At 42.3% G+C, this 16,253-nt stretch overlaps 1 protein-coding gene across 2 annotated transcripts in view; it reads right to left on the bottom strand.

The window, feature by feature from the left end:
* The window catches only part of Col22a1 (collagen type XXII alpha 1 chain), a 231,665-nt gene that overhangs the window by 27,961 nt on the left and 187,451 nt on the right, over positions 1-16,253 (bottom strand). For both annotated transcript variants that reach the window (XM_021652125.2, XM_060389316.1), the window contains 4 exons: positions 13,775-13,828; positions 10,348-10,401; positions 7,286-7,339; positions 3,107-3,160 (listed from right to left, as the gene is read on the bottom strand). In XM_021652125.2, the coding sequence (XP_021507800.1) occupies positions 3,107-3,160; positions 7,286-7,339; positions 10,348-10,401; positions 13,775-13,828 (216 nt within the window). The remainder of the gene's footprint in view (positions 1-3,106; positions 3,161-7,285; positions 7,340-10,347; positions 10,402-13,774; positions 13,829-16,253) is intronic.

Below are 16,253 nucleotides of genomic sequence, written 5' to 3'. Positions count from 1 at the left end.
TGGGTCCAAGTCCTAAGTCAGTCCCCAACAAATGGGTCTCCAGCTCACAGGGATCCCCACTTATTTCTGTAAGCCAGAACCCACCTGATGAAACTGGACCATTATTCACCAGAATCACTCAGTTGTAAGTGAAGAGACTGTGTCACAGTGAGCAGCAATTTGCCATGTTTAAAATGAAAGTATTTAATGGGACATCAACTACAAGTACGTTTTAGCAAAAAACAACCAGCCACTGATTCGTGGCTTTAGTCTTCATAGGCCAAACATTCATTCCCGTGATGCACATGGGAGAAGCAGAGAGACTGGGGAAAATGAACATTGATTTTCATGTTTTGTTTCCTCTTTAATGAATAGTAGCCAGATGAATTATTGATTTTTTCAAAAGAAAAATAACATGAAGGAAACAGCATTTTCATCTGCTACTTCTTGATGGATAATTGGGTTTTGGGATTGTCATTAAATATCATCACATTTTTTAAATTAACAAATTATATATATATATACAAAATCATCAGCACAAAGAGGTAAAGTGTTTAAAAATTAAAATCTTAAAACATTTTATTGTTATAGAAAATTATGTGTTTAGTGCAATAATTAGATGTACATTTAAATATAGCTGCAATCTATATAACCACATAGATTAGGTATAAAGTAAAGGATTAGAGAGAGGGAAGGATTTTATGAGGAAGGGAAAATAGAATACATAGTTATGAATTGATGGGGGCCTGGAATGGAGGTATTAAACGGAGAGGGGAAGAAAAGAGGAGGATGGGGTAAAAGGAAAAGAGGAGGAAAAGAAAAGAGGAGCTCTAAGGAGGGACTGATAAAACTAAGAGCCATTTGAGGGGCCATACAGAAACCTACTACAGTAGACGATTCTTAAAATATATACATACATGAAAGAAATTTAAATGGAATCATCAAATAACAGGGGAGACAAAGCCCAAACTAGATGTCTATTGACACCAAATGAAGTCTTCAGTACCAGGAATGAGTTGTTGGCCAAAGAGGCCCCATAGAAACCCTCAAACCCTCAAGGCTATTTATTGCCAAGGTTCCTGACTGATCTCCATAAACTGATGATAAGTCCCTACCATTGAAGGAGTCTATACACCACATACCTACACATCTCCCTGAACATGGAAAAGTTGAGTTGGTGCCCACCTAGAGCCTTTACCCTTACAGAATATTGTTCACGGTACTGAAAGTTGCTCTGCATATTATCAGAGGAGAAAGGTAAACATCATCCCAGTTACAAACCCTTCAATCTGCAATGGTGACCTACTTGGAGGATATGCTGGTACAAAAGTGGCACAAAAGTTGTAGGAGTGAGCAATCACTATCTGAATGGATTTAAAGTCCATTCTGTGAGACTGAAGCCATGCCTGACACTTTTCAGATGGCCAAGAACCTGAGAATAAAATAGCCCTCAGACCTAGAGAAAAATATAACATTATTGTCCTGCTAAAAGAACATAGCAATAAAACGACTCCTAATGACATTCTTCTATACTCGTAGATCAGTGTCTTACTCATCCACCATCAGAGAAGTTTTCTCCTGCAGTAGGTGGGAACAAATGTAGAGACCCATACAGAGTTAGAGGACTTGAAATGTTCAGTTCTAAATGGGATGGCCCCTTCGAATCCCTCCCCTCTGCATTCAGTGAACTTTGCAAACGAGGACTTGAAAAGATTGTGGGAGCCAGAGCGGGATAGAAGACACCAAGGAAACAAGGGCACCTAGGCACAACAGGGCTGACACACATATGAACTCAGAGACTGTGGCAGCATCCACACAGCTTGCACTGTTCTAGGAAAGATGGAGTCTGAGCACTGAAAGGGAAAGTGGACAAAGCTCCCATCTCTAACGCAGAAGCCATTTCTACATGAGAACCTCTTGCAAAGGAAAAATTAGTTTCCTCCAACGGAATCTCTGGGTAGACAAGCCATGTTTCAGGGGAGAACCATGCCCAGCAGTAGATGGACACTACGAAAGAAAATTAAGGATTTGAGGGTGAGAGGGATTTTTTCCCTCACAATGCTCTCTGTGCTTTTACTTTCAAACCTTATAGGTCTTGCACTCATATAGAACAGTTTCTGATTTTGTGTTTTTATGGGATTTCTGTGTGTGAAAGCATAAGTCTCTGGATCTTTATGTGTTTCCAATGCTCTTTCTTTGATTCTATTTTTTTTTCAGTTTGTTTTACCCTATTCTATTTTGTTTGTTTGTGGATTTTTAGATGCTTATTTGTTGTCTGCTGAGAGATTTTAAAAAGTGTGGATTTGGGTGGGTGGAGAGGAGCTTGGAGGAGCTGGGGAAAGGGAAACCATGATCAGAATTTATTGCATAAAAAATAGATTTTCAATATAAAAGGAAAAAAAGACGTACAGAAATGTTGTAATTCATTCAAGTAAAACTAATCCTGGCACTACAGTAAACACTGAGTGCCCTTTACTCTGTTGGAGAATTAGAGGCAACTTACATTCAGCCTTGTACCCCTCCTGCCTTTCTCCCTAGTATCACTATTACTGTACTGTGAAGGTTGAATGAACTTACACAACCGAAAAGAGGCTAGTTAGGGAGCTAAAGAAAGGGGCTAGGGATCGACCTCAGTGGAGAAAGTGCTTGCCTAGCATGCACAGGGCCCTGAGCCCCAGCCCCACCACTGCAAAACCCATCATGGTGGTGTAAGCCTGTAATCCCGACAAGCAGAAGGTAAAAGGTCATTCTCACGGACAAGATGAGCTCAAGACCAGCCTGGCTTACATGAAACCCTATCTCCAAAAACAAGTTAAATAAAATAAAATAAAATAAAATAAAATAAAAGCCCCCAAAACAACAAAACCCCACAAATAAGCAAACACCCTGGTTTTCCCCTTCAACCATTCAGAGTAGAGACCATTAAAGTGGGGATAAAGAGGGAAAGAATGAAGAATGTTTAAAACACTAACTAGCACGGATGGCTTGCAGTCTAGGAGATAAAAGCCTGAGCAGCCTGCAGAGAAAGCAGAATTGGTTACACAAGCACCAGAAGTTTGGGTGACAGACTTCTGGAACTCAGAAGCCCTGCACAATTTCCTGGGAACAGCATGGGACCTATACTTACCGGTGGACCTCTGGTTCCCTCTGCTCCTGGTGGGCCTGGCTCTCCCGTCTTGCCCTGCATTAAGGAAGAAAAGAAGACACTCAGGCTCCCATCTTCAGGATCTTCAGATGTTTGGCTACCTGCCCTTTGTACCACTGCTTTTCTACATGCCCCTGGCCAAGCAAGTTATCAGCCCTGGCCCCAGCATTTCTAAGGTATTCCTCGAGATCAATCTCCAGAGCATATTCAGGCCTGATGTATTCTAGTTTTTCCGTGGTGATGATAGTTCAAGCCTTATCTTCCAATTAACCATTCACAGGGCCCCTTTACTGTCAAAGTGCCCTGTCCTGATGAGAAACTATAAAACCATATTAGTGATTAATGACTTAACTCACAAAGGCACTTCAAGGTGGCTATGAACCATTACACTTTTCCAATGGCCACATTGAAGATCAAAGCCATTTTATTTTACTAGACTTCTAAGGACAAAGCTAAAGAATACCTCAGCTTCCTGTCACCCAGGCAGAGACTCTGCTCAGGCCACCAGTGGCCCCACTCACAGGGGCCTGTGATCTCATTCATGCAGCCCTTTCCAAACCCCATGTTCTTAGATACAAAGGAACTCAAGCACACACTTGCTACATGAAATTGTCCACAGTTTAGCATTACCTGAGAAAGGCAGCAGAGGGCCAAAGGAATGTCTCAGAGGTAAGGGAGAAGATGCAGAGGAAGAGGTTGAAAGGGAACTGTTTGATGGGCACCTTGGCCAAATTTGGATCTTTCTTCACTATAGCTTGAGAACATAGCCTTCCCTAAATACGCTGCATCTCTTTTTTTTTCTTTTTCTTTTTTTTTTTTTTTACATAAAGTAAATTTTGAAGACTTCCATGATGTTCTCATTGAAAGAGAAGGGAGAGGGAATGAGGCATTCTTCGATTTAAAGAGGAATTTCAGGTCTTTTCCAAGGATCAAAGATAAACTTACTTTCTTATCCAAGTCTAGCCGTGTGGTGTTAGGTTGTCATTTCCTCCCTGCATCTGTTTCTGCAGTTTTAACTTTGTAGATCTTGGCCTTGACCCATAAGCAAAATGATTACCACTACTAGCCCCATTACTAATAGACAAATAGCCAGTATCAATTGCAGGTTACCCCTGCTTTAGACATCACTAAGATATTTTGAATCATGATAAATCCTCACTGAGAACCAATGAAAGATAACACTTAGGGAAACCCCATGGGGGCTGCATGTAGGAGGTTAGGTCATCTGTTCAAGGACACACACTGAGAATTATAATTGAAATGATAACTGATACTCTGTACGTCATCCTAAACAGCAGTGGATGCTCAACTATATCTTATTAAAACATTAAACAATGGGCAATTCAAAACATCTGCTTAATTTATACATTGGAACATTCATCTGTCCATTGGGCTGTCATCTACCTCTTATCTGTCTATCTGTTTCTCCATTTATGGCCCTTACATGAGAAAGGGTCAAAATGGAGAAGAGGCTTGTAGTGCCTCCTGCCATTCTCTTTCCACATATCACCAGCATAAGGGCAGATGCTGCGATGATGGGAAATACAGATATTCTCAGTTTGCTCCTTATAATTTCTCAGGAGAGAACCTGGATGTCAGCTGTTTCTGGGCTTTACTTTGTAGAATACCTTCCTAGCATCAGAGTCTCTGCCTCAAGATCTCAGGGAATCCCAGACTCCACATTTCCATGTCAACTTCCTCCCAGTCCAGCTCAGTGTAATAAACTATAAGGAGGCCCTGAGGCAGAATTCCACAGCAAGCCAGAACGAAGACTCAGGGATGCATAGCTCAGGGTCTCAGAGTTCGACTACCTTTGTGGGCTCACTGAGCATGATCTGGTCCATGAGAACCAGCTATCTCCTGTGTAATCCTTGCTTTCCCAAAATAGGACTGGTCTTGTACCACAGTGACAGTCCCTGGCGCAGGCATTCAATAAACTAATGAACAAAGACTAGTGACCCTGTGCTGTGGGGACAATACTTATTCAGCACAAAGTTAGACCGTGGCTTTGAGCACTGGGCTCTGGGTCAGCCTCAGTGATACAATTCTCAGAGTTTCACTCGCCAGCTGGAAGACCTTGGTCCAGGTGTTAGCTTCTGTGTAGCTCCAGTTTCCTCATATGGGGACAATAAGAACATCCATAATCCTGGACTTTACTGGGGTTTATTTGGGGAATGGAGTGAACGTCTGGCTGCTCCTGGCCCCAGATATTCCCAAGAATACCTCTCTGTCCCTTCCAAACTCCGTCACAATCCCTCCACTCTCTGGGTGTCATCTGCCTCCTTGGAGCATCCCATGTTGCTCTCCCTGGAAAGGCTCTTTCCTTCCCCCTCAGCAATGAGCTTGGGATGTTGCAACCAGCAAACAGTATAAAGTAATGAAGAAGGTGCTTTGGGCAAGCTGTGTAAGATTTCGAATGACTCATAATAGTTTATGGCCAAGCAAATTAAACGGACCATGAACCTCGCTAGAAAAACTTTTTATGTAATCCCACTTAGTGGCTGTAAAGGCTCTACGGTTCTGACCTCACCGGGAGTTAAAGTAGGACAGTTGCAAAGAGGACCTCACTAAAATAATTAAGAGTTAGATAAACCTGGTGTGCTGTGCATTCTTCACCTCATTTGATCCCCAACTTCTAGCAAGTTCGTATATTACGCTCCATCTACATGGAGGAGACTGAAGCTTACAGAGGCTGCTTGACTCACTCAAGGTCACGTGAGGAGGAGCTCCAGCATCCAAGCCACTTGGTTGCTATTGTCATTGCTGGCACTGGGCATAAAATAATTTCATTTCTTATATTAAACTTAGTTCTATCAAGGTTAACTACATAAACCTTGCTTTAAAATATTAAAAGAGGGGCTGGAGAGACGGCTTAGCTATTAAGAGCCCTTGCTATTCTTCTGAGAGGTCAGACTTCTGTTACCAGCACCTACATCAACACTACATCACAATCGCCTGTAACTACAATCTCTGGAAATATACCTTTTGTCTGCCCCAGTCCCTGGCGCTGCACAGTCACAGTGCACATAAAGAAATGCAGGCTCATAAATGTTAATTAATTAATTAACTGATGAATTGATTGGCTATGAATTAACTGACTATTAACTTAAAAGAGAGAGATGGGACCAGTGAGATGGCTGGCAGTTAAAGGCACTTGCTGCCAATGCTGACAACCTTCATGATAGGAGGAGGGAACCAATTTCTGCAAACTGACCTCTGATCGTTGCCTGTGCACTGCCTAGATATACACAAATAAACAAGCAAATGCAATTAAAAACATTTTATGAACAATGAACAGTAACTAAAATGCCATGAAGAAAGTCACCTGCCCGTTCCCTTCATGCAGAGCCACGGGGAGAGCTTTCACTCTTCCTAGAGCTGCCTAGTGGGGGAACCTAGGTCTCAACCTATCCCTGCAGCCCATATCTTCCCTACAAAGCAAGCGATTTGCTAAGGTGTTATTTTGTTTTGTGTTGCATTGTTTCTCTCTGCTGTGGTGGACCTGGGGGCCTGCATGATAGGAAAGCACGCTACTGAGCCACACCCCAGCTCTAGATTCATGAAGGCAAAAGTAATGCCGGAAACTGTAGAGTCATATCATCATTACAGAACCCTGAATCCAGGCAAGAGTCACCATGAGAAGACTTTGAAGCCATAGATAAGCCATGCAGCTGTGGGCCCACCAGGACAACCTCAGGAACTCTTTGTCTGTCCACCTCACTGAGGTTCCTAATGAATGTCATTAAAAAAAAAAAAGTAAAAGCAACAACAAACACCTGAAGAACAGATTTAAAACATAAAGATGGGGGGGTGGCTCTCAAGATCAGAAGCCAGTGGTAGCTCACTTGCCCCCAAATCCCCTTCCATATCCATAGGGCTGAGGCTACATGGACAGCAAAGCCTAGTGTGGAAGGACGGGAGAGCTGAATTTGAAATTCCTGGACTGTCCCCAGACCATTATGCGACTCTAGGCTGGTCAGCTTACCAACTTAAAATACAGTTTTATCAGCTGCAAAGCAGGGCTGTTTTTTCTTGCAGAACTATGAGAAGAAAGGAAAGCACAGGACACAACTGTGTGTCTGGATCATAGGAGCCCTTCAACATCCCCAAAGAGCTGAGAAGGGATGGCTTTGGCATGTGGGTTAGTGTCGAGTCCCTTACCGGTTCTCCAGGGGGACCTGGCTTTCCATCTCTGCCCTGTTTGCCTTCTTCTCCCTGCAAGATAAATTCAAATTATTTATTAGGTCAGGGAAGATAAGCAAGTAGGGGCGACAGACACGAAGGGATCCCGTATACGCCTCTCTGTGTAGCAGCAGCCTTATGTTCAGTTGGCGGTATGGGGGCATCTCCCCAAGCCCTAGAGTTTGGATGTGCATTTCTAAGTTAGGAGCTGATGTCTGGAAATGCAGACCATTTCACGAACTTCATCACAATCCCTGCTTATCTATGTACAAAAGCCCTTACTATGGTCCTCACCATGGGCCTCTTTGATGAGTGAGTTGAAATGGTGTGGTTAATGGGGAATAAGAAATCACACAGAAAAAAACTTATCAGTGTTCCTGAGGCATTAGGGAATGCAAGAAACTGGGAGTTGCTTGGTTCTAGAAAGTCCAGTGGTACTTTATAACTCTCTTCACAAAACCAAGCTATGATTCTCTCTCTTGTCCTTCTATCCCAGTTAATCTCAGCTCTAAGTGAGGATACTGTAACCTTGAATTTTATTTAATAGATGGGTACATATTCAGGTTCTCAGAAGAGGACAAAGATAAGACAGAAGAGAGTGCACTCCCATACCACCTGAATCCAAATGTGGGTTTCTTGGTGTGGGTGTTGGCAACTGACCTCATGTTCTCTAGAAGGACAGTAAGCATCCTTAAGAGTTAACCTATCACCTCAGCCTCTGGTCTTAAGTCTAGTTCAAGTTCATACCTAACCCTGCTGGGAGGTCATGGGTCTGTCTAAGGATACACAGTAAAATATGATGAATTTGATGCACATGGAAGTCATCATGATTCTCAGTGTCCAGGTAGAAGGCAAAGGAAGATGTGTCTGGTAGGATCAACTTGACAGAGGAAGGCTGGGTAATCTGGGAAGGGAAGGAAGCCACAGGGAGGATGGCCCACAGCTATGCACAGAAGAAAGCCAGTGCAAGCCAGGTCTTTGTACAATAGTCAATAGTGGCAACAGGCGCTAGAAAGGTATGACTAGAGCTACACTGAATGTGCAGAGGCAAAGGAGAAGATAAGTAGAGACAGCATGGAAAGTAAGATCTTTGACCTCAGTGTTAAAGGCCAGAAAGGAGAAGAGTGAGGAAGAGGCCTGGGCAGATATAAGGAAACAGCACGATTATTTCTATGGCTTTCTGCCTCTAGTGTCACCCCGTGTTAATTACAAGTGGTTGGTGCAAGACCCAAACTGGGGATTTTCTTTACTTGGCTTTACTATTGATGGAATCAAATCACTTCTCATGTAGCAGCTACCTGATGCACCCATCTCCAGTACTGTAGTTCGTATAAGCTCCACACTAACACTTCAGATTTGTGAACCTCAACAGGTTACAATGGTTTTCATGATGATTATCCAGAGAGGCCCTGTCCCTCATGCTTGTTAGACAGTTGAGTAAGAAGGGACCTCAGAGATCTAGCCAACTACTCTCACATTTCTCTTACTACTCTTTGCTGTGTGGGGACCTAAGGCTGAACACAAGCAGATGCCCTCATCACAGAAACTGAAACCCATAATACAATCCCCAATTATTCCTCTTTATTATGTTCCCCAATCTAGTATCCGGGGACTTCCTAACTACAGATGCTGAATGATAAATAATAAAGGAAGGAATATGACCAGAGGCAGAGTAGAGATTCAAAAAGAAAGAAAAGAGAGACAGGTACTTCAACCTGGCTTAGAAAGAAGCAGGAATGAACATCTGGCCTGAGATTGGCATTGAGACTAAACGCTTCAACTAGGGGTCTGCGATGGCCTAGCATGCTCAACATACTAGGTCTGATCAGAGCCAGTAAATAATAATAAAATACACATAAAGTATGTGCACATATGTCATTACATTAACATACATATACACATAATGAATTAGGGCAAAGGGAAGTGGCTCAGTGGTAGAGTGTTTGCCTAGCATGTTTGAAATCCTAGGACCCTTCCCAATTACCCAAGAGTTGAAGAGCACCAACCACTGCAGAGGGGTAACCAGAGATTGTTCTGGGGTGGCAAGAATGCACATGCAAAATCCCTGTGGCTTAGAGGCGATCATTTGTGGCAGGCGAGGCTATAGCACACTCTAAGAATCAAAAGAAAAATCAGTGTGACTGGACTAAAAGAATGCACGTGTTGGATCCGGAGTGGGACGCTGTGGGCAGTCCATCATAGGAGCTCATTCCCATGAGAGAAAGCCTTCCCAGGCAATCAGCATAAGCCAGAGAGCTCAGCTCTCCTGAGGTGTACGTTAAGTTGTGGAATGGAGAACAAACATTTGCGTGATGAGGTAATTTTGCAGCGTATGTCCGGATCCTTGCCTATAACTACAATATTACAACAATTAAACTCCACTCCAGGTGGTCACTCTAAGGGAAACAAAGAACTGCTTTGCACATGAAACTGCCCATTGTTGTGTTTTATGAGGCAACAGAGGAATATCACACGTAATGTGCCACCGTTACATATTATATGTAAATTGTATGTGACATCAGTGCCATAAATAAAAACATGTATGTGTCTGTAGGACACATATATTGTACCTATATTACATGTAGGAATGTGTATTTGTGTGTAACTGTAAGAGAGAAAAAAATGAGAACTCTTTAAATCGGTAAGAAACCACCAGTTTTTTAGCATAAAATGAGATTAAGATGCACTCCACTGAAATTTTGTTGTCCTTTCTAATAACCAGGTTGAAGATTATTTTTCTTCTAATCTTCTAAAATATCATAAACTTTACTGGTGGCCACATTAATGCATTTTTTGGAGGAAGAGGGAGTTTTTGGTTTGGTTTGGTTTGGTTTGGTTTGGTTTGGTTTGGTTTGGTTTTGGATGTTTTTTTTTTTTTTTTTGATAGTATCTCCTGTACCCCAGGCTAGCCTTAACTCCTGCCTCACCCCTCTAGTGCTGGGATCATAGGAATTCACTACCACACATGGCTGGAATACAATTTGCTTATTTTTTTTCTGATGAGAAACAAGACTACCCAGATGCTCCAAAGTGGTACTTACTGGGATTCCTGGAATGCCTGATGGACCTTGGGGACCAGGAGGTCCTTCTTTGCCCTGAAAGAGCCAAAAACAAAACAAAACAAAACAAAAAAACAAAACAACAACAACAAAAAAAACACATCATGAAATCTTTGGTCAGCTCTCCTGGAAATAAATCCCACAGGGGGCTGTGCTGTGAGATGGAAGGAGTCTTGGCTGAAAACTAGAGTTCTCCAGAAGCCAACTTGATTCACAGACTATGCCCCTCTCAAGGGCTGTGGCATCTACAACAGAGCATGCTCATCCAATGCTGTCATGGAGAGACCCAGTCTACATTCTAGAGACTCGAGGACCCCACTTCAGAAGACAGTAGAAGATTTGGAACACTGGAGTTCACATGACATGGCTCCAGATCCACCTCAATGTTTGTCTCTTCTCACAGCACAGCCTAGGACCCTGGGGTGCTGCACTTACAGAACCCAGCCTAAGTGAAAGACTGACTTGGAGGCCTGTGTGAGCAACAGTTTCATTATTTTCATTATGTTATTTCCCCAGAGACAGGAAACCTTTATCCAGAAATAGCTACAAGTCATTATCCCCTCCATGGAAGAAGGGTGTTATTTTGAAAGTCTATTTTGCCAAACTGCATCAATCAGTACTTTGTTTCCTATTTACTCATGATGGGCTTAGAGCTGCTACCAGGACTTCAGCCACTGTTCTGATAACACTGCTCAGATTCCTGTCACTGTGTTCCTGCCATGAGTATGAAGAAGTCTTGATGACTTTCTAATCCCCTCCCAGTGCCTTAGCAAGATAAGATTCTAATTAACATTCTAATCACATAAAATGGGATATTTTTAAAGGGTTGCGATTTTATCCTCAAAATATAAGTGAAAACAAACAAAAGTGTGTTTATTCTACATTGCTACAGATTTTACAAGAAAGGTCTCATCAGGGGACCAAAACACACTTTATTAAGCATTATTTGTACTGCACAAAAACTGTTTTTTAGCCAATTATAAAAAACAAACAAGACAGCAACAACACATGCTTATACCTCTGAGGGACTGTTTTAGAGACCCTTGAGTTCGGGGAGAAGGATCGTGCTTTACTTGTATCATTGTTTGAAGAGTCTGCAAGGCATCCACACTTTGAATATGCATCTAAAAAGTTACTTGTCCTCTGCTTGGTCTTGTAAAGAAACTTTTATCAGTAGAAATCCATACTCTACTATCATATCATATGTTACAGGCCTCCTTACTGGAGCTCAGTTGAGTTACAACAGAGAACTGTGTCTCACGGAGTCTGAAATGTTTCCTATTTGTTTCTTCACAGATAAAGTTTACTAAGCATTGAGCTGAGTCACTCACTTGATTCTCAGGTGAGGGAGGCAAGTTCAGGAGAGGACCCTGCCTCCTGCCTCCCCAGCCATCGTAAATACTTCTCCACTATTTACAAAGCAGTTCACTTGTCATGGGGGCCAGGAGATAAACACAGTGGAAGACACCCTCTAACACTCCTCCAGTGGCATGTTCCAGCACCTAGAGCCAGCCCCACCAACCTTCCAGAACAACCTGACCCAGTCTGCCTCACCACTGAGTGTTCACAAGGTGATGCGGGGCTTTGTCCCTAAGTTTGCTTGTATAAGTCACTGGCTGTGGAAATGAACATTTAAATATTTATGAAGCAACTAATTGAAATCAAGGCAAAAAAAAAAAAAAACAGAAAAATAATGATTTTTTTTTCAAATTAAGTCTTGGCTTTGAAAATTCGAGTTCCTTGCTGTATAAATAAATAGCTGTAAGACAGCTATAAAAGATCAACAAACCCCCAACAATCTAACTATCCCGCCCATATTGCTTCAGAGTTGTTATGTCCTCAAAACATTCAGTATTAAATGATGGCTATATAGACATCATGTTTTATAATAGTAATTATAAGAGGTGACTTTGGGGGGGCTTAACATCATTCTGCTGCCCTTCAAGCCATATCAAAACAATGGCAAATAATTCATGTTTTAATTCAAAACAATGAGAATACTTAGGGTTGTATGAACTGTGTGTGTGTCCATATTTCCCAGCCAACATTGTTTCTCCTAAGAAAACTTCAACCATATCCTGACTTAATATTTATGGTAATCTATCAGGACTACGGACAGCTCCAACTGCTCCCATAACTTACCAGGGGGTCCCACGGTAGAATCAAAGTCTTATTTAATAGAGTTTAATTCGTAGAGATGTAATGATTTTACAACCGGGTTTAGTATCTTATTCTCCTCAGGCAAACAGTCCATTAGTTTTATTGGGAAAATCTTTTATGGTCTGAGAATCAATAAAAAGCTGCCTGCAGTGTTTTCTGTCCTGGGATTTATGCATGGGTTGCTTCAAACGGATTGACCGCAGGATGATCCTACAAAGGGCCAAGGGGCTGTCAGTTATTCAATCTCAGTGCTCCACGGTGAGTTGGTGTGAAATAGTAGAAAGAACAACAAACCGATAGTCTTCAAATTGACTTAATTCCCAAGCTGAACATTAATTTCCTGTATGCCTTTGTCTACTGGGCACTGTATTCCACGCTGGCTAAGAAGGATGTGCTGTTGCTAACTGTACCCTAAGGGTCCTTCTGCACAGGAGCTTGCCAGAGATACAAGGGCAAGAGCTCAACCTCAGTTTCTGTGACTGTGCTGCTGAGCTTCCTGTAACCAGCGGTTGGCAGTGCTTACTCTTCCATTAAATGTCAGGTGCTTTCCTTATTCATAAAACGGTATAATGATTCAAGGCTAAAATGGCTGGAGCGAAGTCAGAAAGGTTAAAGGATATTGATATAGTGAATGTATCTCTAAATGTCATTCATGTATTCAACCAGCACAATGCCTCACAACCTCGATTTCAGCTTTTGCTCTATGGCACCAAAGTCAAATGTGGTTCTAGCAGCTTTCTGCAAAGAAAAGAATTATTAGTTTTAAGAGAAACTGCACTGAGGTCAACTGCCAACCACATGAGCTATGATTTGGGGACCAATGAATGGCCGTCCTTTCTGATTTTTACCTCCTTCTTGAGCTATTGTGACAAAAGAGCTGTCTCCTACCTGATACGTACTTGAGCACATCACAACACAAAGTGGGCTTCTCCACTCACCTGTGGTTGCTCAAACAGAAACTACTTTACCGAGGAGAGATGGAATATACATTTAGAGCTTGCCTTCACTGGGAAATAAAAGGCCAACAGACCACTCTATCAGAATCTTCATTTTAGTGGCAAAGTAATGAGACACCTAGCGGAAGGCAATTTACCTTGTGTGTTCCCGTCAAGAAACCATGGCTCTGAACAGAATCTCAGGAATGTGGGGGCTCACAATAGGAGAGGAAAGAGACAGAGTTGGAAAACATGGGGCCCTAAAACATCCTTAAGGTCAACATAAGGATGATTCTCTCTTGCACAGTACTTACCGGGGTTCCTTGGGGTCCTGGTGGTCCTGCAGCTCCTGCATTTCCATCTGCTCCCTACGAAGAAAGACAAGGCAGAAGACCAGTTTCAAGTGCAATTGGACTGAGGCTAGAGGAGCAGCCAACATTTCAGGAAGGAGCAAAGCACTGACCGGCCAGTCACCCTAAGACAAGCTTCACACTTGTAAGTGACTTCCCCAACTAATGTCAGGAAGGAGCTTACTGGGACACAGAACAATAGGTGAACACCTGGGTCTATCTTCTTGGAGACTATGGAGAGGATAACTTGTGTCAACCTATGGATGAAGAGATAGTCAGGCTAAAAGATGGAAGAAGAGGTCCAGAGAGGTAAGGAGCAGTGCAGGGCGAGCCCCAGGCATGCATCTGTATCACTCCTTTTGGGGGTGGTGTTCCTTCTGCCTACATCCTCCTCTGCATGTCTACAGGCTCAATGCAGGTCTCAGTTTCTCAAAGAGATATTTGCTACCTACAAGACTGAGAAATTCAAGCACTGAACCCTCACAAACCACAGTTACATATTTTCTCCTTTGTAGATATATATCTACAAAGAAGAAAAAAAATATATTTATATATATATATATATCTACATAATATATTATGTAGATATATATGTAGTATATATATCTACATATCTATATACATACATATATATATATATATGTATATATTTTTGCTGCAGCACATGCCAATGTCTGATATCCCAGGGTTTGTTGACCTTAAATTTGTTTATTGTCTATATTTCTTTTTCCCAATTTTTCCTACATTACAAACTTGACTTCTTCTCTTCCTGGGGATGTAAGATGAACCCTGAACATACTAAATACTCAGTCAGAATTTTTGAATAATCAGATGGGAGTAGGGGCAGAACTAGCTAGGTGATAAAGAGAGAAATTATTTTTTTACTCTCTCATCTTTTATATCTGGATGGGAGTTTTCCCCTCTCTTCCCTTTCCTAATCTCTCGATGACTCCCTTCCCTCTCCCCAGGATCCTCCTCCCTACCCTTTCTTCTGCCTCCTCTCAGAAAAGAACGGGCCTTTCAGGGAAATCAACCAAACACAGCATAACAAGTTACAGTAAGACCGGGCACATTCCATCACATCAAGGCTGCACAAAGTGGGAGGAACAGAATTCCTCAAGCACGCAAAAGAGTCAGAGACAGTCCCTGCTCTTACAGTTAGGAGTCCCACAAGAACACCAAGCTACTTAGCATAACATACATGCAGAGGACCTAGGTCAGACCCCTATAGGCTCCCTGATCTCTGTGAGCCCCCATGAGGTCCAGTCAGTTGACTCTGTGGGCCATGTTTTTGAGGTGTCCCTGACTTCTCTGGCTCCTCTGATCCTTCCTTGTCCTCCTCTGCAGGAGTCCCTGTTAGGAATCTGCCTAATGTTTGGGTTTGCCTTGGGAGCAGTTCTTAGACAGAATTTAGACATCTGCCTCTTGCCAGCATTCCTAAGCTGTGTGTGATCTCTAAGCTTGGTTTCTTGCTCTATGAAAGAATGTACATTTCCTACATCCTAAGGAGCTGAGAAATGTTTGAGGTGACTCAGAAGTGCTTTGTGCATGACAGAGGGATTGGCTCGGACAGAAACCTTGGACTCAGAATTCTGGGTGCATATCCTGCCTGGATAAGATCTGGTATCCAGATCTGCACCTCTACAATCTGGTGCAAGTTACTCTGCCCCTCTGAATCTCAGTTCCTTTGTGAAATGAAGACAGAAAAATGAAAGAGCAACAACCGCATGTGGGTTGTTGAGTAGGCTGCAAAAGGCAACACATGTGAACAACTAGCCCTCACCAGACACATCCCAAGGACTCTGCACAATGGGCCACTTAATATCACATGTCATCCAAGGAGCAGCCACGGCAGTTATTGACTAATCATGGAAGCATAACCAACATGTTCTCTCAGAACTTTATTGATAACTATTCAGTGGCCTTTGGTTAGCTAATGTACTGATTGAGTGATATTTTGTAGTTGCTGGCCATGTTATAGGATCAGAGAAGTACCCATATTATAGCAAGGAAAGTAACCATATTATAGTGCCTCAAGGAAACTTGCTGTAAATATGGCTGATTTTCTATGGACTGCAAGTTCTTAGGGTAGAATGCTGTTTGATTTGCCTGCATCTCCTGGGCTAGATAAGAAGCAATGTAATATTCATGAACTATAGGAACATCAGTAATATTTAAACAAATAGCAGGAAGTTCTTAGCGATATGACACATGCAATCCAAAACCAGCAAAATAATGTGCTTTCCATCGCAAATCTGGGTTTTTCTACACAAATTTGGCAAAGGTTTCTTCTGCCACACCCTGGACTTTTTGAATCTGGAATAAAAAGTAAAGCAGGAAAGTGGAAAAGATTTTATCTGGTAGAAGGACACAGATCGAGAGCAGAAAATCAATGAGGAAAGAGCTCTGTGGGCTTGGAGCCTAGATCATGGAACACCTGCAG

This window comes from Meriones unguiculatus, chromosome 8 (assembly GCF_030254825.1).
Source record: "Meriones unguiculatus strain TT.TT164.6M chromosome 8, Bangor_MerUng_6.1, whole genome shotgun sequence".
In the NCBI taxonomy this organism is placed as follows: domain Eukaryota; kingdom Metazoa; phylum Chordata; class Mammalia; order Rodentia; family Muridae; genus Meriones; species Meriones unguiculatus.
The sequence above is the reverse complement of the archived record's forward strand: the minus strand, read 5'-3'. Positions and strand labels throughout refer to the sequence as shown.